Consider the following 26,589-nt stretch of genomic DNA (forward strand, 5'->3'; position numbering starts at 1 on the left):
CTCAAATTAAATTTGCAGTTGCCTACATGAACAACCAACTTTTTCTGTAGTAAGGTTTATGGTTAGATGAGACAAACCACCGTGAATAGTGCCTGAAGGGGTCAAAGTGATGCTTTTAAAGCCAAGAACACAGAACCAGCGGTTAAGCACGGTGGTGGGAGAATCATGCTGGGAGATCATTCTGCTGATATTGGTACATTGTGGATTAAACAATGTAGGTTGAGGACTACCTCAATCTGAAGATTGAGGACTACCTCAAATTGTATTAACTTCATCTGAAATCAAGGACAAGACAGTTAAACTCTGGACACATTTATGAGTTTCCAAAATATATAGATCCCAAACACACATTAAAACTGGTTTTGAAATGGAAGAAGAAGGATAACATTAAGCTTCTGCAATAACCTCGACTTCAACTCTGCAGGGAATTTGTGGATTATGTTTAAAGCGGTATCTGTAATGGGAATCTAACCAAATGGTCAAATTTCCACCTGGAATTAGGCCAGGACCTTGTAGATCCCTAGAAAAGCATGTAATTTCTCTGCAACCTGTTAGGAGACATGTGACCACATAGAATGGGGTTTGTGAATATATTTGAGCTTGTTTGTATAATTTTGATGCCAGAGTTGGGAAAGTTCACAGTGAATTTTGAAACTTGTGCAGAAAAGTCTTCATTTTGAAAATCGTTGAAACTGTATGATGTATTATCAGTCCACCCTGAAAGAACAGTTCAAATTAAACAATGAAAGTTCCAGATTAATGTAGCACTCATCACCATTATGAGAGGATGTAAAGGTTTCCCTAGCTCTCTAAATACTATGGAAAATATGGGAACATTATAACCTATGCTAATTACAATACTAAATGTTTATTCCACTTTTTGTTACTTTCTTTTTTCGCCTTATTAAGCTTATTAAGTCTGTTGTTTTATTTTGCATGTCTGAATGGAAAAACTAGTTTCAGCATATCTAGATGTGCTATTAGCAGGTAAAATGTTCATTAAAAAATTTGAACTAAATAACACTGGTTTTACAATAAAAGTACTATAGATAAAAGCCTTGTATATGCTCATTATAGAATAAATTGTTCACCATAATTCTTTACTTTAACTCAAGCTGCATATTAGAAATAACCTACATTTGCTATGAACTATCAGTGTGTAAGATTAATCATTTCCTCCACAATGTACAGCTTTCTCTTGTGTTTTGTTAAGAAAGCGGAGGAGAGAAATGTGTTTCCTGTTTTTAGTAACTGTGAAAAAAGACACGTCAACATGTTTTTGAGTAAGGCATTTTATAGTTTCATGACACAATGTTGTTGTGGATCTGAGATTCATACATCAGATTCTGTTTAATGAAATGTATGCAAAATAATTAGTACAAGTTAAGTAAAACCTTATTTCAGACTGTTTATGAGGTTTAACAAAACAACATAAAGTTCTCAAAAGTTGCAGCAACAATAATTTAGCCAGGAATGATAAGAAAATACATGTTTTCCTGTGATTTATCATTAAACAGAAGACATTTTATTTGCTTATTATTAAAATATAAAACACACCAAACAGATTCAACTTCTTGACAAACACGTTAAATTAAATGAACATATTTCTGTGTGTATGCATGCATATTTGTGGGATGGTGTAAAAACAACATTTGCCACCACATGCATTCACATGGCATTCATCAACCCTCAGCAAAGGGAGCTGATCTCGCTTTTGCTGCAGCCCCACTTGCAGCAGGCATTGGACAGACCCACCACGACGTCCCGGCCTTTGCGGTCGGCTTTCCGCAGAGCTTCCAGAATTTCATCGGTGATGAACGACCGGGTGGACCTGCTGAACGCTCCTTCAGGGTTGTTTTTGGGTGTAAAGCTAAGGTCTTGACTTCTTTGAAGGAGGCTTTCAATTGCAAAGTTGGAGGCCAAGCCCTCAGAAGACTTATCCTGATGGGAAGTGAATGGGTCTTCTGAAACATCTGGTGGAGAGAACAATATAGCTTACTCATTATGTTTACTGTCATAAAAGAAGCTCCAGAGATCACAGGGTTCCCGGACTGTCAAATGCACCTGTTGCTGGGACATAATTTGGTATAATACATCTGACAACTTGTATTCCCGACGCTGTTCTTCTGCAAATAAAATTCTTGAAATTCTTTCTCGAACAATTTAAATAGGAAGTTTATCATGGATATTGATTTATCTCGGCAATGGTCTGGAAATCATGCAAATAGATTACAAAAATTGTAGTTCAAACCATCTATGAGATAAAGTTACATAGAAATTATGAAAGAAGATCCTGACATCATGATAACAGGGAAAGTGAAGATTAACCAGCTTCTGCAGTCCTACCTTGACTTCTAAGCAACCGTTTCCAACGTGAACCTCCGCAAGTGAAGATGACTGCTCGAATAAACTCTCGGCCACAGAGCTTCACCCTATACGTTGGATCCTCCATAGGCTGAGCCCCAACCCTAGCCACAAGCAGACACACAGCAATTACCAATGCTTTCCACATTGTATCTCAAACAAGTAAAGCGAGATAGAAAAAAAATCAGTTTTTTTTTTTGCTGTCTGTGTCTTGGTTTGCTTGAGCTGTGCCTCTGCAGGTGATCCAGGTGTGGTTTATAAAGGAGTTTGTCGCCATGTTTTGGAGAGGGCGTCACATTACGCATGCAGGCCTTCTCCAAGAGAGGAAGAGATCTGGAAGAGTAATATAGAGGAAGACCATTATGGAAACAAAAGACAGACCAAAGGTGGTATAATCAACAAATGTGTTAGAGGCCTTTGTGATCCAATTGTGTTTCAGCTTGTGATGTATATTCATCACCTTCACTGTCCCTAAATGTAATGCTTCATCAGATTTGACTAAATTGCAAGTCAATGTAATTATCAATACACCCAATGACTAACTAACCAGATGGTATATTAATATGCAATCATTTCAAATCTTTTTGGCATATATTTGAGTATGCATTCAAAAAGAGAACACAGAAATACCACATTTCAGAGCAGGGATGCCTTTAGAAAGCTTTTAAAGTAATGGCCAGACCTTTTTGTGGCACACACCAAAACTGATCACATTTGAGTTTATCAGGAGTTTTATATGATAATAATCATGACATCTATAGTGGTGGTCTTCTCCTCTCCTATAGGAAATAATGAATCACTATCCATACCAGACTGTCCTGCAAATTAATATCAGAGGTTGATAACCCCCCAACCCCCAAGATGAACATCTGTTGCCTTTAATCATCATGATAATATGTGATATTATACTAATTTGGCATTTTCAGATTTTTTATACACCCCATATAATTTTTGGATATTTTTTTTCAAATTGAAATTTAACTTTTCTGTTAGCCCTTTGCCAAAAGGTGAACAGCAAGGACCAGTGACATTTTCAAAAGCAGATAACATTGAAGTCTTACCCTGAGTCAGAAAACTATAAAGTACATTTTTCCTCTGTTCCTGCACAGTCAAAGGTCACCCGTTTAGGAAAGAACAATAGAAATGGTGAATCTGTAATTAATGGAGGAATAAAAGCAAGCTAAAGCCATTTTGGCAGGGCATCCACCCTGACACTCATTAATGTGTCCCCATGGAGGTCATTGCAGGACTATTAAAATGCAAACCATAGTTAAATCAAGAGATATGGGTATTTTGAACAAGCTTACAAATTAGTTATTCTATCTTGGGTGTATATAATTGTAAATAAAAAATTATATGATCTTAAAATATAAAATGTTACACAAATAAATTAATTTTGCAGTGCTGGTAGTAAAGTTAGATTCATTTAGTTGCTAAAGTAAGAGTGTGTTCACAAAATATTTGGAACACAGTGACGGAATACAGGAAGTGAAGAACTGAAAAACAACTAGACTAATGCAACTATCCAGTGTTAGATAAGTTAAACCTGTTTATGCTAAACATAACCACTGAATGACAAATATCTATAATGTGCAAAGATAAATGATTCATAATTGATATGATACATAATTTCAGGGAGTTGTCAAATCACTCCTAGTTGTCAACAGGACAGCTGAAACTAGGGCAACAAGTGTATTTATCAAGATTCAGGGTATCATATAAAAGTTGATTTATTTCAAAAGTGAAACTTCTATACTGGGAATAAAATATTTTTAAACGTTTATTTCAGGTAATTATGATGATTACAGTTCACAGCTAATAAAAACAAAAAATTCTGTTTCTCAGAAAATTAGATAATTTCTTTAGACTGTTTTTCTATACCAGCTTCTTCCGTGCAGGGTTGCAGGGGAGCTGGTGCATATCTCCGGCAGTCTATGAGCGAAAGGCAGGGTACGCCCTGGACAGGTCGCAAATCCATTGCAGGGCATCTTTGACACACAGGACAAACAACTATGCCTACACCCATTCATACTTAAGGGCAATTTAGAGAGACCAATTAACCGTTAGGTTTTGGACTGTGGGAGGAAGCCAGAGTACCCGAAGAGAACCCACGCATGCACCGGGAGAACATGCAAAATCCATGCAGTAAGACCCCCGGCCAGGAGTCGATCCCAGGACCTTCTTGCTGCAAGGCAACAGTGCTTCCAACTGCTCTACCGTGAAGCCAGACAATTTTTTCTGTGTTTTTTAATGCAGAAATGTCATCCCATTTTATCCATGAACCATCTAGTATATCCACTCAGTACTTGTTTGGAACCCTTTTTGCATGAATTACTGCATCAGTGAAGCCTCTCATGAAGTTGATTGGTCTGTGGCTCTGAGGTGTTAAGAAAGCACAGATTTCTTTAATAGCAACCTCAGGTTGTCTCAAATGTTGGGTCTTGTGTCTCATCTTCCTACTGACAATGTCCCATAGATTCTCTGTGTGGTTTTGGCCAGGAGACCAAGCCAATCAAGCACAGCGATTGGCCATGAATTCAGGTATCGGTACTGTTGGCATGGACAGGAGCACTGACTTCAGCTTCAGTCCATGTTCTTTGCATCTCCCCCAAACTTTGGGTTTCGCTTTACAATCTTCATGTGAAGGATTCTTCATAAAATGAGGAACATTACGGACAACCCTGGGCATCCTCTTCATCAGACTGTCATCAACAGAATCTTCAGTCAGAAACTTCTTCAGATCCACTGTAAGAGATCCATCAGTGTCTAAAACACCTCTTTGAAGAAACCTGCATAATATGAGTTACAACAACATTCAACTTCTCTTTGGAATTAATAAAATATTTTTTAATTGAACTGAAGTGAACTAAATTCTCTAGGTTGTGGTTATTCCTGTTACTTATGCATCTTTTTCTGCCACCCCTTCCACTCTACTTTCCATTTAAATTCTTGGACACAACGCTGTGAACCGTTGGCTTCCTTCGCAATGACCTTTTGTGGCTGCCAATGACTCTCTGCTGGACAACTGTAAAGTCAGCAGTCATCACCATTATTGTGTAGGCTATAACATGGCCATAACATAACATTTCAGAATTAAAAATGCTTTATTTTATTACTCTGAAATTTGAGGTTCACAAGAAACTAAAAATGAGCTTTTCATCAAAAGTAAGCCATAATTATTGAAACTAGCAGAAATAAATGCTTTAAAAATATCACTGTGTAATGATTCTGTAGGACTGTCACTTTTAATTAACTTACATATATACAGTAATTTAGCCATTTTATTCAAACGTGTATATGCTGTGTATATACTGTGATAATACTCAAATGGGCGTGTAGTGCTTTGTAGTAGGTTTTTTTAACCGTCACTATGACTTTAACTAAATTTGGTTGGCGTCAGCCAATCAGAGTAAGGAAGGGAGAGGAAAGGCAGCCGGTGGGTAGCAACAGTTGCCCTGGTGAGGACGAAGCGCCATAGCCACGGTAGCCCTGGCGACAAGAACCCAGCAACGAGAATCAACAACAACAACTGAATCCACCATAAAAAATAAAAGAAGATATTTTAATTTGGGAGTAACACACGTGGAACCAGAGGTCAAGTGCTAGGTAAATCGAAACATTTTCCTCTCTAGTGGTTCAACCTGAACTGTGCGTTTTGCTTGTTCCTTGTTGTTACAGTAGCCATAACGGGAGACAACTTCTTAGCGAGGTAAGCCTAAAGATAGCCGTTGGTCGGATAACGAGTTAACTGCGACGGTTAGTGTATACATCTCTTTCCAACGACACGGAGTCTTGCCTGCCATGACGGCGCCGCCACAAATGCATAGTCAAGCAGGCCGTTGTTATGGCGATGTCAAATGCAAAAGGTACAAAATGGCGGTTGTTGTAGGGACCAGTTAGCGTGCTGCTCGTGTTACATTGCTAGAAAGCTGTCACGACAAGCTTGTGCTCCTTACTGCGTGGAGCTTTCGTATAAAATGACCAGAAATGAATGATGTCCGTGTTTATTTCGGCATATGATGTGCATAAGGTGGTGTGTTAAATCGTCATGTTGCTCCGATCAGCTCACTCGCCACTCATGTTTTATAACGTGTACTTTTCAATGGAGATATAAAATGAGACTGGTATATAAGTCTAACGGCTGAATACGGTTTGGGCTGGTGTCTAGGCTTGGCAGGGGCAAGACGGAAATATATGTGAAATTTGAGACAGCTGTGGCAGGTGGCAGACATTTAACGTGGAAGGGGCGTGGCGATGGAGGGTGATACGCAGGTGTTTGGCTGGTCTGAGTGCGGAGTATCCTCTGTATTAACAGTTAATGACCGTGCAAAGGTCGAACAGGGTTGCGTCTCGGTTCTGAACCTTTAACTTCAAGATGTGTGTTTATTATGGTGTAATAACACCCCCTTCCATGTTCTCCAGCAAGCCAAAAACGTACATTATTGTGGTCACCACTGACTTCTGTGGCTACTGACTACTGACATCATGGTAGCTTTGATTTATTACATTAAATAGCAAATATTGTTTAAAATGTACAGTCACTCACCAAATATGCATATAACCCCTAGTTATAAATACTGTGTAAAACTGTAATATTTCTCATGTCAAATTCCAGTAACAACAACTGTTATAAATGCATTATTTATATTCTTTAGCAGGTGGGACTTTTTTCTCTCTCTAACAAAAGCAACAATTTTAATGTGTGTGTGCTGCAGCATGCGGGCTATCCGTGTGAATGTTTCTGCTGTCTTCATCAAAGGCCTTTTGAAGGCTCTTAGAGTACAGGTCCTTCTCAAAAAATTAGCATATTGTGATAAAGTTCATTATTTTCCATAATGTCATGATGAAATTTTAATATTCATATATTTTAGATTCATTGCACACTAACTGAAATATTTCAGGTCTTTTATTGTCTTAATACAGATGATTTTGGCATACAGCTCATGAAAACCCAAAATTCCTATCTCACAAAATTAGCATATTATTAAAAGGGTCTCTAAACGAGCTATGAACCTAATCATCTGAATCAACGAGTTAACTCTAAACACCTGCAAAAGATTCCTGAGGCCTTTAAAACTCCCAGCCTGGTTCATCACTCAAAACCCCAATCATGGGTAAGACTGCCAACCTGACTGCTGTCCAGAAGGCCACTATTGACACCCTCAAGCAAGAGGGTAAGACACAGAAAGAAATTTCTGAACAAATAGGCTGTTCCCAGAGTGCTGTATCAAGGCACCTCAGTGGGAAGTCTGTGGGAAGGAAAAAGTGTGGCAGAAAACGCTGCACAACGAGAAGAGGTAACCGGACCCTGAGGAAGATTGTGGAGAAGGGCCGATTCCAGACCTTGGGGGACCTGCGGAAGCAGTGGACTGAGTCTGGAGTAGAAACATCCAGAGCCACCGTGCACAGGCGTGTGCAGGAAATGGGCTACAGGTGCTGCATTCCCCAGACCTGGGCTACAGAGAAGCAGCACTGGACTGTTGCTCAGTGGTCCAAAGTACTTTTTTCGGATGAAAGCAAATTCTGCATGTCATTCGGAAATCAAGGTGCCAGAGTCTGGAGGAAGACTGGGGAGAAGGAAATGCCAAAATGCCAGAAGTCCAGTGTCAAGTACCCACAGTCAGTGATGGTCTGGGGTGCCGTGTCAGCTGCTGGTGTTGGTCCACTGTGTTTTATCAAGGGCAGGGTCAATGCAGCTAGCTATCAGGAGATTTTGGAGCACTTCATGCTTCCATCTGCTGAAAAGCTTTATGGAGATGAAGATTTCGTTTTTCAGCACGACCTGGCATCTGCTCACAGTGCCAAAACCACTGGTAAATGGTTTACTGACCATGGTATCACTGTGCTCAATTGGCCTGCCAACTCTCCTGACCTGAACCCCATAGAGAATCTGTGGGATATTGTGAAGAGAACGTTGAGAGACTCAAGACCCAACACTCTGGATGAGCTAAAGGCCGCTATCGAAGCATCCTGGGCCTCCATAAGACCTCAGCAGTGCCACAGGCTGATTGCCTCCATGCCACGCCGCATTGAAGCAGTCATTTCTGCAAAAGGATTCCCGACCAAGTATTGAGTGTATAACTGTACATGATTATTTGAAGGTTGACGTTTTTTGTATTAAAAACACTTTTCTTTTATTGGTCGGATGAAATATGCTAATTTTGTGAGATAGGAATTTTGGGTTTTCATGAGCTGTATGCCAAAATCATCCGTATTAAGACAATAAAAGACCTGAAATATTTCAGTTAGTGTGCAATGAATCTAAAATATATGAATGTTAAATTTTCATCATTACATTATAGAAAATAATGAACTTTATCACAATATGCTAATGTTTTGAGAAGGACTTGTATTGAGCCAAAACAACATATTACACAACACCTTGGTGAAATATCTTCTTGATCTTGATTGTTCCTAACATGTTGATGTTTTTGTTCACATATGTTAAAAATGTGGGAGTTTGCATGTTCTCCCCGTGCATGCGTGGGTTCTCACCGGGTACGCCGGCTTCCTCCCACAGTCCAAAGACATGCCTGTTAGGTTAATTGGTCATTCTAAATTACCCTTAGGTGTATGAATGAGTGTGTGCATGGTTGTTTGTGTGTTGCCCTGCGATGGACTGGCGACCTGTCCAGGGTGTACCCTGCCTCTCGCCCATAGACTGCTGGAGATAGGCACCAGCTCCCCCGCGACCCACTATGGAATAAGCGGTAGAAAATGACTGACTGATGTTAAAAATGTCAGTCAGTCAGTCATTTTCTACCGCTTATTCCATAGTGGGTCGCGGGGAAGCTGGTGCCTATCTCCAGCAGTTAAAAATGTAATCAGGATCATTTTCTAAGTTTTGTTTCTGTCAATATGTGCTGATTGTATGTACTCATGAATGAATGATTTATTTTTAAATCTCTTTTCACAGACAAACAGCTCCAGGCAGAAATTTACATCTATCAAACTTGAGCATAAATGTCTGGTTAATTTTGGGCTGTTAGGGATTTATTTGGATTGTACTTTTTCCAGTGTGGAGAAAATTCATGACGTACAACAGGAATAAGGTTTACTAGTTCGGATTTATTGTAGGTGGTCTCTTTTCAAACAGGATCAATATTAGAAATATAGGCTCAAAGTTGAAACAGCCAGCCTCATTAACAAGGCCCTGGTCCCCCACTGACAGTTTTCCCTTGCAAATAATACAAATATCTCACCATGTAAATACTATTTAATTTAATTTTATATTGTTGTTACTGTATATTTTTAATATTGCTTATGGTGCTCTTTCTCTACAAAAAGTTGCAAACTTTTTCTTAATTACAAATTTATTTATGTCAACTATATGTTTGTTTATGTGTAGCACCTTACCACCAAAGCAAATTCCTCGTACGTTCTGACTGGTTCTGTTATTCTGTCCTTGGCACTGATCAATTGCACAAAGTATGTGGAGCAATGAAGACGGTCAGTTAGCCCCAAATTTTTCAACTGCACTTGAAGTCAACACTTTGAAACTTGGCCACAACTGGTTGCTCCAAGTACACATCATTACTGGTTCTCTTTCAACATTCGTTTCGGTATCTCACTATGGGACACGCCTCCAGCGCCTGTCCCCCAGAAGCTCTATTACATTACGCCAGTCTTGACTGGCAGGCGGAAGTGACGTCCGCTCCCATGGGAGGACTTCCTCCCAGTATTAAAGTCGACGTCACGTAGGTGATCTTCAGTCTAACACCTCTTCTCGCTCCCAGAAGCACCTCTCAGACGGTCATTACAGTAACTTGAGCTAGCTTAACTGTTCAGAGAGCGAGCTAACACCTCGGTCGCCGAGCACTTCTCAATAACTGTGCTCAACTGTTCTGAGTCCCTTTCAACGCTGGTCTGTCGCCAAACAGCAGCGCTGCAACTGGTCACCAAACTAGCTGCAACCTTAACGGAGCTTAAGAAGTTGTGTAACTTGCACTCGTTCTCACCATGAACAGAGTCAAGCCACCATCTAGAACCTGCACATGTGGCAATCTCATAGCTGGGGCAGATACCCACTCTGTCTGCGCTTCGTGTCTGGGGCTGCAACATGCCCAGGACGCGTTGGCGTCACCGGCGAGCTGCGAGCACTGTGCACGGCTCTCCCTTAAGTCTCGTCGGCGCAGGCTAGCACGCAAGCTAGCCTGTCGGAGGTTGATCCTATGATGGGGGTAGCCAATCCCCCGCCACCGGAGCTTCCTGGTACTGATGAGAGAGAGCCCACTTTGGCTGGAGCCAGTTGGGGTGATCAGCTCGACGCTGTCGCGCCACTGACTGACCCAGAGGAAGACGAGGCTGCACTTCCAGTTTTCAGCACTCTTGCTAATGCCGAGTACGAATCTGAAATGGAGTCCATCAGTCTCGGGTCTGACGACGACGAGCTGGACTGCGGGCCTTATGCCATCCAGTCGGTTGCAAAGCCCTCGGTGACGGATGACACCAGCCGCTGCGGTTCCCCAAACCCAACTGCAACGGACCTGCATGATGTCTGCAGAAGGGCAGCAAAGAAGCTGGGCATCGAGTGGCCGGAAACCCTCACCGAAACTACCACATCTCGATATGAGGGGAAGCGGCTTCCGAGAGCCAAATCTTCCGGCAGACAACTGTTGCCGGTCTTTCCCGAGTGCCTCGAGGAAGCGACCCGGTCCTGGAGCAATCCTCTCACCGCCAAGAACCCCGCCCTGGGAGGGTCGGCGCTGGACTGGACGGGCATGGAGGCCGGCGGGTTTTCACATCTGCCTCCCGTAGAACCTCTGCTGGCATCTCACCTGCACCCATCGCAAAAGTCAGCCATGACAGCGGCAGGACCCACCCTTCCCTTCAAAGCTGACTCTTTTCAGTCCACTCTGAATGAGAAAAGCTACAAGGCGGTGGCTGCATCTGTTAAAGCCTTAAACGCTTAATCTCTTCTCCTCGCTTACCAAGCGGAATTACAGGAGCAGATGACTGGCACACCAATGGCCGATTTGTGGGACGAGTTGTGCGTGGTGACAGACCTATGCCTGCGTCTCCACAGAAGCGCTGTCCAAGCATCCGGGAGAGCCATGGCCCTGATGGTCACTCAGGAGAGAGCTAGATGGCTGAACCTGTCTAGCCTGTCTCAGAGGGAAAAGAACCAGCTCCTCGACACCCCCGTGGACCCAAAGAGCTTATTCGGACCCACTGTGGCAGCCATGCAAAAACGCTGTGAGGAAAAGAAGAGGGAAGGTGAAGCGCTAAAGCTGTGTCTGCCCAGGAAAGCGCAGCCTCCTCCCCCTCCAGCACCCCGTGTGCCGTTCGCTCAAGCGGCAGCTCGACCAGCCTACCGCATCCCCAAACGCCAGCCTCAGCCGCAGTCAGCGGACCGTGGGAAACAAACCGAGCTCAAAGGTGCTTGGGGAAGGAAGCCATTCGCTCCCCCGACGACGCCGGGGAACCAAGCGACCCCTTCCGCTACTGTGAGCGCAAAGAAAAAGAGGCGCACTACTTAGGGAGCCGTCTTCGGGGTGGGAGAGCAGGATCTGCCAGACACCTGCACCCCCCCTACCAGGACACGTCCTGTCCCAGTTCGAGTTCAGAACGCCACGTTCAAGGCAACTCAAACGGCCTGCAGAGCCGACGTTGGAGCTCATCGTTCAGAGCCGACCGAAGCGGAGGAGGATCAAAGCCACCGAGAGCTCAGTGGAGCCGCAGCTGTGGCCAGAAAGCACACACCAGTGCACAAACACATGCCAGTGTCTAAAAACACGACCTTCCCCCTTCACAACATGTTCAATAAAGTTGTTTTCTGGCACGCATCCAGGCCTGGAGCCGAGGGCGCAGCCACAACAAAAAAACATGAAAAATATGTTAAAAATAACACAAGGACAGGACGTGCAGCTGCACATGAGGCCACAAGGGGGAGCTCTCGCTCCAGCTTTGGCACAGCGGCAGGCTGGAGCTCCCGCTCCACCCTTGCCACAGCTGCACATGAGGCCACAAGGGGGAGCTCTCACCCTACCTCTAACACAGCAGGCTGTTTTTTCTGTGGAAGAAGCAGACCTGGGACGAGCGCAGCTGGCAGTTGTAGCGGAACAGCAGATCCCTCAGCCGGTGTTGCGCAGTGTTTACACGGAAGCACCTTTAGGTCCACTGGCAAACAACACTCAGCTGTGGCGAGCGTGTGGAGCGTCAGATTGGGTGATAAAGACTGTATCCAAGGGATACAGGCTCCAATTTGTGACAGCCCCACCCCGTTTCAAGGGCATAGTACAGTCATACGCCCGGGGAGAGTCCGCTCGCGTCCTGCAGGAGGAAATAATTTCCCTGCAGCACAAAAGAGCTGTCCGGCTGGTACCGCAGGAGAAAAGCAGAGACGGGTTTTACTCCAGATACTTTCTCGTGCCGAAAAGGGGCGGGGGTCTGCGACCGATATTGGATCTGTGGGCTCTGAACACATATCTGAGACGGTATTCGTTCAGGATGCTAACACACGCAGCTCTGATAAAGTTTGCGCATCAAGGAGACTGGTTTGTCTCCATAGACTTGAAAGACGCATATTTCCATATCCCTATATACCCCCCTCACAGAAAATACCTCAGATTTGCGTTTCAGGGAGAGATATACGAGTACCTGGTACTTCCTTTTGGCCTCTCACTGAGCCCACGTGTGTTCGTGAAATGCACCGAGGCAGCCATCGCGCCTCTGAGGGAAAGGGGGATGCGTCTGGCGACGTATATAGACGATTGGCTGATTGCAGCTCAGTCTTTAGAGGAGCTCAGGACGCATGCCGAGATGCTTACTTTACATCTGACAGCCCTGGGATTCACAATAAACTGGGAAAAGAGCATTTTAACCCCAGTACAAACAATCACCTTCATTGGCCTGTCCCTGAATTCAGTCGAGTTCAGAGCGCGCCTCTCAGCGGAACGAGTAAAAGCCTTTCAGGCTTGTCTGGCACTCTTTCGCAGAGGCACACAGGTGAAATTCAGGTTATGCCTCAGACTGCTGGGTCTGATGGCGTCTGCGCTGGCGGTCATCACACTCGGCCGTCTACACATGCGCCCGTTTCAAAGGTGGGTGGCGTCACTCAGCTTGAGCCCCACACGCCATGCTCACCGCAGCGTCCTGGTTTCTCTCATATGTGCACGCGCGCTGAGCCCGTGGAAGCGTCCCGGTTTTCTCAACACCGGCGTTACCATGGGAACCATCCCGACGAGGAAGGTAATTACCACAGATGCCTCGCTGACAGGCTGGGGAGCCACTCACGAGGGGATGATGGTAAACGGCGTTTGGAGTCCACAAACACAGACAGCTCACATAAATTGTCTGGAACTCCTGGCCGTGATGCTGGCACTGAGACACTTTCTGCCCTTTATCAAAGGGCACCATGTTTTGGTCAGAACGGACAACACAACAGTGGTTGCTTACATCAACAGACAGGGGGGTCTGCGCTCACGTCATTTACACGAGCTGGCATACAGACTGATAATCTGGACCAGCTCACACTTGCTGTCGCTAAGAGCGACTCACGTGCCAGGGGTAATGAACAGAGGCGCGGATCTGCTGTCAAGGGGCAATCCCCGCTACAAAGAGTGGAAACTCCACAGCGAGGTGATGACCCAAATATGGAAGAGGTACGGCCGAGCGGAAGTCGACCTCTTCGCATCAGGGGAAAATGCTCAGTGTCCGATGTTTTTCTCACTGACAGAGCAACAAGCTCCGCTTGGGCTGGATGCTCTAGCGCACAAATGGCCGCCGGCCCTACTGTACGCCTTTCCCCCACTGGAACTGATCATTCCTACTCTCGCCAGGGTGCGAGAGGGAAAACACTCACTCATTCTGATAGCTCCCCGCTGGCCAGGGAAACATTGGCTAGCGGAGATTTTTCAGATGCTACACGGCGAGCCATGGCGGCTTCCCCTCCGCAGAGATCTCCTGACGCAGGCACGCGGAGAAATATTTCATCCGCATCCAGAGCGCATGGCCCTATGGGCCTGGCCTGTGAGGGGTTAAATCTGGCTGCCAGTGGGCTTCCCCAGAGCGTTATTGACACAATTCAAAATGCAAGGGCCATTTCCACGCGTAACGTGTATGAGGGTAAATGGCAGGCATTCGTGGGTTGGTGCGCAAAACCTATGGTGAGCGTAATGCAAAGCCCTGTGTCGGACATTTTAACTTTTCTGAAGGCACTGTTGGATAAAGGCTTGGCTTTTTCCATTGTGAAGGTGTACCTGGCTGCTATTTCAGCCTGTCACATTGGCTTTGGTGACAAAACAGTGGGGCAGCACCCCCTGGTGTGTCAATTCATGAAAGGTGCACGACGGCTCCGTCCAGTGTCGAGGAGCCTCACTCCTTCATGGGATTTACCTATGGTACTCGATGCGTTGTCACGTGCATCGTTCGAACCGTTGCAGCAGGTTGAGCTCAAAGTGCTTTCCTTTAAAACGGTCTTATTGATTGCTCTGGTCTCTGCTAAGTGTGTGAGTGACATTCAAGCGCTCTCAGTTAACCCGTCCTGCATGCAGTTTCTGGGTGAGTCAAGGGTTTTACTGAAACCTAATCCTGCCTTTATACCTAAGGTTGCTACGGCTCTGCCATGCCGTGCCCTTGAATTAATGGCTTTCTACCCACCACCATTCTCCTCTCAGGAGCATGAACGACTGCATATGCTCTGCCCAGTACGAGCTCTGCGGTTATATGTGAAAAAAACCCAGCAGATTTTCGTAAATCAGAGCAGCTGTTTGTGTCATGGGCTTCATCACATAAAGGAAAGCCTCTCACAAAGCAACGTCTTTCGCATTGGGTAGTGGGGGCTATTATTATGGCTTATGAGAGCAGAGGCCTTGCACCCCCTGCAGGTCTGCGGGCTCATTCCTCTCGTAGTGTGGCATCATCCTGGGCACTGTTCCAGGGTATACCTGTGGAGGAAATATGTGAGGCTGCCAACTGGGCGACCCCTCACACCTTCACTAGGTTCTATAAACTGGATGTCACCAGGCCCACACTGGCTCACACGGTTCTGGGTGTGGGTTCCACATTGCCATGAATGCAAGATGCAATCTGTTGGTCTTCGAGTGAGCTTATCTGGCAATACGGGAGCAGAAATATCCCATAGTGAGATACCGAAACGAATGTTGAAAGAGAACTTTAGGTTAAGGATTTAACCCCGGTTCTCTGAAACATGAGTGAGGTATCTCACCAGATCACCCTCCTTGCAGGGAGCGAGGAAGAGGTGGGCTTATTAAACTGAAGATCACCTACGTGACGTCGACTTTTATACTGGGAGGAAGTCCTCCCATGGGAGCGGACGTCACTTCTGCCTGCCAGTCAAGACTGGCGTAATGTAATAGAGCTTCTGGGGGACAGGCGCTGGAGGCGTGTCCCATAGTGAGATACCTCACTCATGTTTCAGAGAACCGGGGTTAAATCCTTAACCTAAAGTTTTGGAACGACAAGACAGGCTAACATTAATCCACTGGAATGGTCCTTACCTCAATTATATTGAAAATGTATGGCCTATGCTTAAAAATCAGATGTGTGGGAAGGGAAATCAAGCAATTAAAATAAGCGGACATATTTATATGGTTACAAAAAGCACAGTAGAAACTTTTCAGTGCAACTTGTTAAAGGAGACTTATTCATATAATAATAGGGTTGTATTTTATTCAAGATCAAAATTAAAATGACATTCAAGCTCACGAAGAGTTTGTTTTAATCTTTTGATTTAGAACTTAAGACATAAAGAACCCAATAAGAATAAACAGGGGGAAAAAAATCAAAATACAGTGACTCCTGGATCAGTGCTTCTTTGTTCTCTTTGTGTCTCTGCTCTGTTCTCTCAAACCCCCAGTCGGTCGATGCAGATGGCCGCTCACACTGAGCCTGGTTCTGCTGGAGGTTTATTTCTGTTAAAAGGGAGTTTTTCCTCTCCACTGTCGCTACATGCATGCTCAGTATGAGGGATTGCTGCAAAGTCAATTTGATTAAATAACTGAATCTGACTGCACTTTTCAATGGTTAGGATTAATTGGAATGTATGTACCTGACTGTTGTGAAGTGCCTTGAGACGACATGTGTTGTGAATTGGCGCTATATACTGCAAATAAACTGAATTGAATTGAATTGAGTGTCAGTAATATTATTTTAAAGTCTTGGTAAGTCTCTCAAAAAATGGATGCAATTGGCTGTATAAACCGAAAGAAGTGGAATGGATTGCAATATGATCATGTCTGTGGAAAAAAAAAAGTTTTTATTTTATTGTTATGTTTTCTTTGTGTTTGTGTTTGTACTGAAATCAGATTTGCAAACATTTCTCACTATTGAGGCACCAACATAATTTTTTAATATTTAGTAAATGCAATAAAAGGGGTTACACTTGATGCAATGTGGTAACATAAAGCATAAAAACAGGATGATCTGCAACAATAAGACAATGTAGTAAGGTATTTTCCCAGCTCACGTAAAAGGCAAAACTAAATGAAAGGCTCTAGGTAGGGAGATCACGTTACAGGTAATGATACACCAGACTGCTTATACCCATAATTGTTCCTCCCCCACATCTCTTCAGTAGCCGTTCCACCAACAGCTCAGCCTCTGCGGTGCTTTTAGACCAGCCTCATTCATTAATTTGCATTTTCTATACAAATGAGAATGTAGAGTTGACTGAGTATGTAAAGTTGTCCCCAAATTATTTTTATTTTTTAACACTATCTTACACTTTTAGACCAATTATAACTTTTTATCGTGGTTCCTTGAAATATAAATAAGTTATTCTGAGGAATTAGGTGCATGTTTTTGGGTTATACTGTACAGGTTCTTCTCAAAATATTAGCATATTGTGATAAAGTTAATTATTTTCCATAATGTCATGATGAAAATTTAACATTCATATATTTTAGATTCATTGCACACTAACTGAAATATTTCAGGTCTTTTATTGTCTCAATACGGTTGATTTTGGCATACAGCTCATGAAAACCCAAAATTCCTATCTCACAAAATTAGCATATCATTAAAAGGCTCTCTAAACGAGCTATGAACCTAATCATCTGAATCAACGAGTTAACTCTAAACACCTGAAAAAGATTCCTGAGGCCTTTAAAACTCCCAGCCTGGTTCATCACTCAAAACCCCAATCATGGGTAAGACTGCCAACCTGACTGCTGTCCAGAAGGCCACTATTGACACCCTCAAGCAAGAGGGTAAGACACAGAAAGAAATTTCTGAACGAATAGGCTGTTCCCAGAGTGCTGTATCAAGGCACCTCAGTGGGAAGTCTGTGGGAAGGAAAAAGTGTGGCAGAAAACGCTGCACAACGAGAAGAGGTGACCAGACCCTGAGGAAGATTGTGGAGAAGGACCGATTCCAGACCTTGGGGGACCTGCGGAAGCAGTGGACTGAGTCTGGAGTAGAAACATCCAGAGCCACCGTGCACAGGCGTGTGCAGGAAATGGGCTACAGGTGCCGCATTCCCCAGGTCAAGCCACTTTTGAACCAGAAACAGCGGCAGAAGCGCCTGACCTGGGCTACAGAGAAGCAGCACTGGACTGTTGCTCAGTGTTCCAAAGTACTTTTTTCGGATGAAAGCAAATTCTGCATGTTATTCGGAAATCAAGGTGCCAGAGTCGAGGAAGACTGGGGAGAAGGAAATGCCAAAATGCCAGAAGTCCAGTGTCAAGTACCCACAGTCAGTGATGGTCTGGGGTGCCGTGTCAGCTGCTGGTGTTGGTCCACTGTGTTTTATCAAGGGCAGGGTCAATGCAGCTAGCTATCAGGAGATTTTGGAGCACTTCATGCTTCCATCTGCTGAAAAGCTTTATGGAGATGAAGATTTCATTTTTCAGCACGACCTGGCACCTGCTCACAGTGCCAAAACCACTGGTAAATGGTTTACTGACCATGGTATCACTGTGCTCAATTGGCCTGCCAACTCTCCTGACCTGAACCCCATAGAGAATCTGTGGGATATTGTGAAGAGAACGTTGAGAGACTCAAGACCCAACACTCTGGATGAGCTAAAGGCCGCTATCGAAGCATCCTGGGCCTCCATAAGACCTCAGCAGTGCCACAGGCTGATTGCCTCCATGCCACGCCGCATTGAAGCAGTCATTTCTGCAAAAGGATTCCCGACCAAGTATTGAGTGCATAACTGTACATGATTATTTGAAGGTTGATGTTTTTTGTATTAAAAACACTTTTCTTTTATTGGTCGGATGAAATATGCTAATTTTGTGAGATAGGAATTTTGGGTTTTCATGAGCTGTATGCCAAAATCATCCGTATTAAGACAATAAAAGACCTGAAATATTTCAGTTAGTGTGCAATGAATCTAAAATATATTAATGTTAAATTTTTATCATGACAGTATGGAAAATAATCAACTTTATCACAATATGCTAATATTTTGATAAGGACCTGTATATTATGCTCAGCTACACAGTTAATCTTTTAAATGTAAAACAATATATTAAAAAAAAAAAAATAAAGTCATCAAGAAGAATTTTTCAAAATACAACCATCCCTTGTATTAACTAGAAATTGATTTATTTTCATTTGCTTATTTTGATGTTTTAGGGTGATTGCCAGCTCTTGCAATGGCCACCTCAGCCTATGTAGGGGAGATGCAACCAGCAGCCCAACTTCAGGGGGCAGCTGTGACCGTCACACCGGGTCAGCCTGACACTGCCTCCACCTCTGCAACCACTCCTCAGTTTCCAGCAGAAATTCAAACAACTGTTGTTACCCCCACTGTCGTCACACCCACAGGCCAAACTACTCCCACTGAACAGGCCTCCTCCGTCGCCTCTCAGAAGCCAGCAGCTGGGAGTCAACCACAAACCGCATCACAGGTGCAGCCGGCTCAAACACAGTACGTGACGGCAGAGATCCAGGGTTCCCCCACGCAGTCCGGAAATGCTCAAAGCACTCCTCAGTACATTGTTGTCACAGTCACAGGTAAATACTGAATTTAGCACATCGTTTGCTGAAATCTCCTCACCACCATGGGATCAGGATTTATGCAGTTACGCATCTGTGCACAAGAACTCCTGTAGTTTAGTTGTTCAGCTTTAGTGGAGTCTCTAAAAATAGTTTTACTTTAGCAGTTTTAGTTTAGATTAAGCAAAATACTTACCGTGTTCGGTATTTATATATTATGTACAGCCTTGATCATTTAAACGTGCATGCTTCTGTTTTCTATAGTACTATACTTGTAAAATTGCTGATGCTTTTCACTCATCTGATTCTCTATGTTGGTGCTGATTCTCAGTCACGCCTGTCGGGTAATCAGAATTGCTAAAACACAAGACAGTAGGAATTCCTCTATCGGTTCTGGAAGCTGTTGTGGCTTTCTGAGCTGTTGAAACCCTTTGAATGAGAGGAGTTAACGGTATGTTAATATCCAGAGACACCACAAAAAGTCACGGATTTAATCTTTGTGCTTCTTTTTAAATATTTTGACATAACATTTCATTGTTTAAAAGGCAGCTGTTCCTTTATCCCAAAACATTACTGAATTAGGAGAGGGGTTGATAAAGTATGCTCCTTTCTCTGCTTTTAATCAGATGGGGAATACAGCTGAATCGGACTGGGCTCAATGCACTCTACACTAATTCAAAAAGGTTGTAAATAACTTGGACAGGAACATTTCCCTTCAGCTGTTATAGATTGATTATATTTCCATCAGTTTGACATGTGATGAGTGACGAAAGGTTGTTTGGATATTTTCTCGTTTTGATCATTGTGGCTGATGCTACCCATATAGTTTATCTTTCATTAATATAAACAGATGCTTTTCAATACATTAGAAGATCATTGTAATCATATGGAAGGTATGCCATAAAAGGTAACTGCTAAATGAAACAGCTATATCTTAGGATTTTCATGGGATGTTTAATGGAAGGAAAAAGTGTGGTATGTATGCAAATGATTGTGTTTATTTTGTTTAACAAGTGCTGATCCAGTGTGACCATTTAATTCTTATTAAGAATACAAGACAATGAATTTAAAAGGTTACATTTGTCAATTGAGTTATTAGCAGAATCCTAAGAAATAAAGGTAAAATACTTTAATTTAAACTGGAATGCTCTAAAAATTTGGTTGTTCTGGCTCCTTTCTTTCAGAGGGTTCCCTTCACTCAAGCGACAGCGTGTCAGATTCTAGCCCACCTCCAGCTGTGGTGCAGACAGGAGTTCCCACACAGGTTGTTCAGCAGGTACAGGCAGCCCAGCAGGTAATACTCAGATACACACACATACATGCATTTAAATACTCTTACAAGCTGGTATTCTTTTAATGTTTTTTTTTTCTAAGAGGATTTTTTTTTTCTCAACAGAGGTCAGTGGTGCAAGCCACTTCTCAGATAGCCAAAACTGAGCCAGGCACACAGCTCAGTGTCGCCAATCTACAGCCTGTTCATATCACACAGGAAGTAAGTCAAAAACACACACAAAAGGTAGACAAAGTTAAGGACAAACAAGCTGGTCTTAATAGCTTCGGTTCTTAAAATATATATGTGCTGAAAAATTTATAACTTCCTCTCATTTTGGCTCACGATTAGTCAGCTCATTGTCTCTGTGGACCTCCTAGCTTCCTGTTTCAGTGATGAGCGTGGTGTTAGGCAGAGATAGGACAGTAGACGAGATGCAGCTTCATCATCTGACAGAAGATCCTGAATGCTTGGCCTGGGTGCTAGATGACACTGTTTTTTACCAAGTAGGTTAGGAAAACACAAGGGAAAGTGCTGCTTTAAAGCTGAAGGAACAACTATTGTGTTGTATTGTGTCTTGTATTATTATGTCTAATTGCAGCTGAGTAATGTGTGCAGTTTTTATTACAAATGCAAAAGTATGCAAAAGGAATTCAGATTCCTGGTGGAATGAGTCAATAACAAGGATTTACTGGATGTTTGTGTGTGTGCTTACTCTGTAGGTCCAGCAGCAGCTTGCTTCAGTGCCGGTGCAGCATGTTTACACCAACCAAGTGCAGTATGTGGAAGGAGACAATAACTACACCACCAGCACCATGTTAGAATCAATCTGTATCCGATGATCAACTTAAAATGTCAAAACTGAATTCTTTTTCTTTGTTACCTGCTGTGCTTTCTCAAAGTGTTTCAAGAAACCTTTACTTTTCTCTCATCTAGTCGCTCCGGCAACTTCCCTTACACTGAAACGCCCCTGTATACCCAGAGCACAGCTGCCCAGTATTACGAAGGTCAGCCAACATCGGGCACACAAGCCTCATCCCCCAGCACAAGTTTGACAGTTGCTGTGACTGCGGGCACCACAGGGAGTGTGTCCATGTTTGTGGCCCAGCCCACTAGTGCAGCAGAGGGTGGGGCCGCTGTAGTGACCACCGGAGGTACTGCCAACGGGTCAGAGGAAGGGGCAGGCACCAATGGTAGCGCTGTAGGCAGCTACGTGATCCAGGGTGGTTACATGCTGGGCAGTGGCAGCAACAGCAGCAGCAGCAGCAACGGAGGGGCGGCCGGGAACAGTCAGACCTACTCACACAGCACCCGCGCCTCCCCAGCCACTGTGAGTATTACAGAGGGCGAGGAGAGTAGCGTGCCGTCGGCAGACAAGAAGGTATGCAGAGGCGCCAAGCGCAGGAGTTTCTTCTCGTTTTGTTCCCATCCACACAACCCTTCGATGGCGCACACTGATGATGTCATAGTGGAGTTTTGTCAATCAGAACGGATGAGGATAATCTGAGGACTCTGATCCCACTAAAAATTGCAAAATGTTCCTCCTCAAAGAAAAACTAAACCATGACCTCATCATTCTCATGTCATTGCAGTGCATGCGATGAACGGCATTTATAAATTGCTTGAAACAACACAGTTCATCCCAAATTCATCATATTGATTCCCATATGATAATTATATTAACTAAAACTGACATCTCATCAGTATTCCAGGTCATTGATTCATTGCATACCAAAGTTGTATGCCACGGCACGCAAACAGACGTATTTGTCTTTCCATTCCTGAATGGATGACCAAGCTGTGAATCTGAATGGACTCGTGTTTGCAGGATTTAGTTATAAGAAATTGTCTGCATGTACTATTTCTATGAATTTTGAAATGTGTAATAGCTGTGTACTTCTTGGTGGCCTTTACTGGTGTTTCTAATCGCACCAGCTGTTCTCCCTTTCTTTCTCCTTTATTGCATGTGTGTCAGGTACAGTGGTTGCTGGACAACTATGAGACGGCTGAAGGAGTAAGTCTGCCACGTTCCACCCTGTACTGCCACTACCTGCTGCACTGCCAGGAACAGAAACTTGAACCAGTCAATGCTGCTTCCTTTGGGAAACTCATTCGGTCCGTGTTCATGGGGTTACGCACACGACGACTGGGCACTCGGTAAGACAACTAGTAACACAAACTCTGGTATGGAGAAGATATACAGAAAAAAGTACTGATGCCCTTAAACCTGTTCATATTTTGTTATGTTACACTCACAAACTTCAATATGCTTTCCTGGGATTTTAAGTGACAGAGCAACAAAAGTAATACATAATCATGAAGCTGAAGGACATAAAAAAAAATATAATATCTGAAAAGTGTTGTGCATCTACAGTGGCGTGTAAAAGTATTCGTACCTCTTGAACTTTTCCACATATTGTCACATTACAACTACAAACATAAATATATTTTATTGGAATTTTATGTGAAAGACCAACACAAAGTGGTATACAACTGTGAAGTGGAAAGAAAATGTTACATGATTTCAAACTTTTTGTACAAATACAAAACTGAAAAGTGCAGTTTGCAAAAGTATTCACCCCCTGTGATCTGAGTGCATCCAATTGCCTTCAGAAGTTGCCGGATGATTGCTAATAACTAAATAGGGTCCACCTGTGTGTAATCTCAGTACAAATACAGCTGCTCTGTGACGACCTCAGAGGTTGGTTAAGAGAATACAGCATCATGAAGTCCAAGGAACACACCAGACAGGTCAGGGTTAAAGGTGTGGAGACATTTAAAGCAGACTTAGGCTATGAAAAGATTTCCCAAGCTTTGAACATCTCATGGAGCACTTTTCAATCCATCATCCAGAAATGCAAAGAGAATGGCACGACTGTAAACCTACTGAGACAAGACCGTCCACCTAAACTCACGGCCGAACAATGGGTTACAGGTGCCGCATTCCCCAGGTCAAGCCACTTTTGAACCAGAAACAGCGGCAGAATCGCCTGACCTGGGCTACAGAGAAGCAGCACTGGACTGTTGCTCAGTGGTCCAAAGTACTTTTTTCGGGTGAAAGCAAATTCTGCATGTCATTCGGAAATCAAGGTGCCAGAGTCTGGAGGAAGACTGGGGAGAAGGAAATGCCAAAATGCCAGAAGTCCAGTGTCAAGTACCCACAGTCAGTGATGGTCTGGGGTGCCGTGTCAGCTGCTGGTGTTGGTCCACTGTGTTTTATCAAGGGCAGGGTCAATGCAGCTAGCTATCAGGAGATTTTGGAGCACTTAATGCTTCCATCTGCTGAAAAGCTTTATGGAGATGAAGATTTCATTTTTCAGCACGACCTGGCACCTGCTCACAGTGCCAAAACCACTGGTAAATGGTTTACTGACCATGGTATCACTGTGCTCAATTGGCCTGCCAACTCTCCTGACCTGAACCCCATAGAGAATCTGTGGGATATTGTGAAGAGAACGTTGAGAGACTCAAGACCCAACACTCTGGATGAGCTAAAGGCCGCTATCGAAGCATCCTGGGCCTCCATAAGACCTCAGCAGTGCCACAGGCTGATTGCCTCCATGCCACGCCACATTGAAGCAGTCATTTCTGAAAAAGGATTCCTGACCAAGTATTGAGTGCATAACTGTACATGATATTTTGAAGGTTGACCTTTTTTGTATTAAAAACACTTTTCTTTTATTGGTCGGATGAAATATGCTAATTTTGTGAGATAGGAATTTTGGGTTTTCATGAGCTGTATGCCAAAATCATCCGTATTAAGACAATAAAAGACCTGAAATATTTCAGTTAGTGTGCAATGAATCTAAAATATATGAATGTTAAATTTTCATCATGACATTATGGAAAATAATGAACTTTATCACAATATGCTAATATTTTGAGAAGGACCTGTACCTTAAAAGAGTTGCAGCTGTAATTGCAGCAAAAGGTCTTTCCACAAAGTATTGACTCAGGGAGGCTGAATACTTTTGCACAATGCCCTTTTCAATTTTTTATGTATAATTTTTCATTCCACTTCACAGTTGTATAACACTTTGTGTTGTTCTTTCACATAAAATTCCAATAAAATATATTTCTGTTTGTGGTTGTAATGTGACAATATGTGGAAAAGCTCAAAGGGTATGAATACTTTTACAAGCCACTGTATATTAAACCCCTGTTTTACTCCAGAGCTCCAGAACCATTAAGCTACCTAGTTAGTAAATAGTGTCCCCCTTTGTTTAAATGAACCTTAGTATAAATAGAGCTCTTCTGTGAAAGCCTTACTTGTTTATTAGAAAAAAAATATGAACTAACAGCATCATAAAGACCAACAAATACAGTAGACATGTAAGGGGTAAAGTTGTGAAAAATTTGAAAGCAGAGCAAAGTTATAAAACTATATACCTAGCTTTAAACATCTCCTGAAGCTCTGTTCCACTCTGGAGGAGCTGCAGAGATCCACAGCTCAGCTCCTGGAATCTTTTGACAAACAGCCATAAGGCAGGCACTCCACAAATCGGCCATTTTTTGAGAGTGGCAAGAAGAAAGCTATTGTTGAAAAAATCGGTTAGATGTTCCATTTGGAGTCTGCCACAACCATGTTGAGGACATGGCAAACATGCATGATTCTGGTCAGATGAAACCAACTTTGTGGCCTACATGCAAAACGCTATGCGTGGCCTAAAACTAACATTACACGTCATCCAACACATTATCTCCACAGTGAAACACAGCTTTATGCAAAGGGATGTTTTTCTTCAGCAAGGGCAGAGAGGATGGCCAGAGTTGATGAGAAGATAGATAGAGTGTTGAGATACAAAGACTTAGTTCCTATCAAAGCATATTTATGTATAATCCAGTCAAGTCCAGAGATGAACCCATTGAGAATCTTTGACAAGACTTAAGAAATTGATGTTCACAGAAAATCTGTGAACATCAATTTTTACAATCTGATTGGGCGAGAACTATTTTACAAAGAGTGACGGGCAAAATTATCAGGCTTTAGATGTTGATTTTACAAAGCATTGAGTCAGAGTGGCTGAATCCGAATCCCCACAACACTGTTTTAAATCAAATTTAAATGTTTTTTAATTGTTGAAAATTATCCATAATTTTCCTTCCAGCTCTCAACTGTGCCATTCTCTCTGTAGAGATCAACTCGGCATTAGTGCTAGTGAGTGAATTTCATAAAAAAGGAGAGTGATAGATATTTTTCCTCCTGTTAGGGGTAATTCTAAATACCACTATTATGGACTGAGAATCAAGGCAGGCTCATCTCTTCTCCGCCTGATGGAAGACCAACAACATCTGGCCATGAGACAACAGCCATTCTCTCAGAAACAAAGGTATGAGCACAAATATTTACATTCTGCTTATCATTACACTAATGTAACGATGATTGGTTTATTCCAGTGTATGCCCTTGTTCCTGGCAGGTTGAAGCCTGTGCATAAAGTTGAAGGTATGACCAATGGGACAGCAGCAGGAGCAGGCCAGCAGCAACAACAGCAACAGGGATCGGGACATGTGGACATCAGTACCCAGGTCCAGCAGTACCAGCAGTTCCTGGGTGAGTTTGGTGATGGTTTATGCTACAGTAAATCTAACACAGATCCAGAGGTAAATCCAGAGTAAATTCCTTTATTGGGTTACAGAGTTGATACTACCAGGCTTAAATAAGCCAGAGACTTGAAGAAAATATGAATATGATTATCTCAGCGTTTCAAAACCATTATAATTGATTTAATGTTATATATAATGCATTTAAAGTCATATGTTTCTGGGTAATCTGTGCTTGTTTCCTGTCTCCAGATGCTTCCCAAGCTCTCCCAGAGTTTCCAGACATCGACCTCCATGGGAAGTCTTTCCCAGAGGGAATTGAGCTCGACCATATAAAGAGCTTTCAGCTGCTTTACAGAGAACACTGTGAGGTAGCAGAAAGTTTCAACGCCGAATATTTATGAGAATGGCTTTTCCATGTTGTTTTTGAAATTTTGATGAAAAGTCCTGACAGAACATAGTCATTCATCATCAGCTCTATGTGATGTTGCTGCTGTTTTCTCTCAG

General features: G+C 43.2%; 3 protein-coding genes across 13 annotated transcripts in view; 2 read left to right on the top strand and 1 right to left on the bottom strand.

Annotated features, from left to right (window-relative positions):
- Window positions 1–1,573: 1,573 nt before the first annotated feature.
- On the bottom strand, window positions 1,574–2,512 carry LOC124864958 (relaxin-3-like). Its single transcript, XM_047359899.1, has 2 exons — window positions 2,347–2,512; window positions 1,574–1,973 (listed from the first exon to the last, which is right to left on the bottom strand). Exons 1-2 carry the CDS (start codon window positions 2,510–2,512, stop codon window positions 1,690–1,692), a joined length of 450 nt encoding a protein of 149 aa, XP_047215855.1. The 3' UTR covers window positions 1,574–1,689.
- Window positions 2,513–5,815: 3,303 nt separating this feature from the next.
- LOC124864979 (MHC class II regulatory factor RFX1-like) overlaps window positions 5,816–26,589 on the top strand; it is a 28,938-nt gene continuing 8,164 nt past the window's right edge. Inside the window, exons 1-12 of one of the 11 annotated variants that reach the window (XM_047359947.1) lie at window positions 5,816–5,970; window positions 18,907–19,002; window positions 19,099–19,287; window positions 20,454–20,563; window positions 20,666–20,761; window positions 20,920–21,045; window positions 21,262–21,356; window positions 21,476–21,920; window positions 22,515–22,696; window positions 25,750–25,869; window positions 25,959–26,092; window positions 26,335–26,453. In XM_047359947.1, coding sequence (XP_047215903.1) covers window positions 18,927–19,002; window positions 19,099–19,287; window positions 20,454–20,563; window positions 20,666–20,761; window positions 20,920–21,045; window positions 21,262–21,356; window positions 21,476–21,920; window positions 22,515–22,696; window positions 25,750–25,869; window positions 25,959–26,092; window positions 26,335–26,453 — 1,692 coding nt within the window. In that variant the 5' untranslated portion in view covers window positions 5,816–5,970; window positions 18,907–18,926. Of the gene's footprint in view, window positions 5,971–6,099; window positions 6,231–18,906; window positions 19,288–20,453; window positions 20,564–20,665; window positions 20,762–20,919; window positions 21,046–21,261; window positions 21,357–21,475; window positions 21,921–22,514; window positions 22,697–25,749; window positions 25,870–25,958; window positions 26,093–26,334; window positions 26,454–26,589 lie in introns of those variants that run through there. The other 10 variants (XM_047359948.1, XM_047359941.1, XM_047359943.1 and 7 more) reach the window with 10 other exon arrangements.
- On the top strand, window positions 11,316–14,456 carry LOC124864950. Its single transcript, XM_047359891.1, has 2 exons — window positions 11,316–11,742; window positions 11,903–14,456. Exons 1-2 carry the CDS (start codon window positions 11,316–11,318, stop codon window positions 14,344–14,346), a joined length of 2,871 nt encoding a protein of 956 aa, XP_047215847.1. The 3' UTR covers window positions 14,347–14,456.

The sequence above is a fragment of the Girardinichthys multiradiatus genome, chromosome Y, assembly GCF_021462225.1.
Source record: "Girardinichthys multiradiatus isolate DD_20200921_A chromosome Y, DD_fGirMul_XY1, whole genome shotgun sequence".
In the NCBI taxonomy this organism is placed as follows: Eukaryota; Metazoa; Chordata; class Actinopteri; order Cyprinodontiformes; family Goodeidae; genus Girardinichthys; species Girardinichthys multiradiatus.

What these genes read in the sequence shown, in the direction of transcription:
- LOC124864958 (XM_047359899.1), bottom strand. Translation starts at nt 2,512, where the DNA reads ATGTGGAAAGCATTGGTAATTGCTGTGTGTCTGCTTGTGGCTAGGGTT. An exon ending in ACGGTTGCTTAGAAGTCAAG is followed by an intron (nt 1,974 to 2,346) that starts GTAGGACTGCAG and finishes TCTCTCCACCAG; the next exon opens with ATGTTTCAGAAGACCCATTC.
- LOC124864950 (XM_047359891.1), top strand. Translation starts at nt 11,316, where the DNA reads ATGACTGGCACACCAATGGCCGATTTGTGGGACGAGTTGTGCGTGGTG. An exon ending in GAAACAAACCGAGCTCAAAG is followed by an intron (nt 11,743 to 11,902) that starts GTGCTTGGGGAA and finishes CCCCCCTACCAG; the next exon opens with GACACGTCCTGTCCCAGTTC.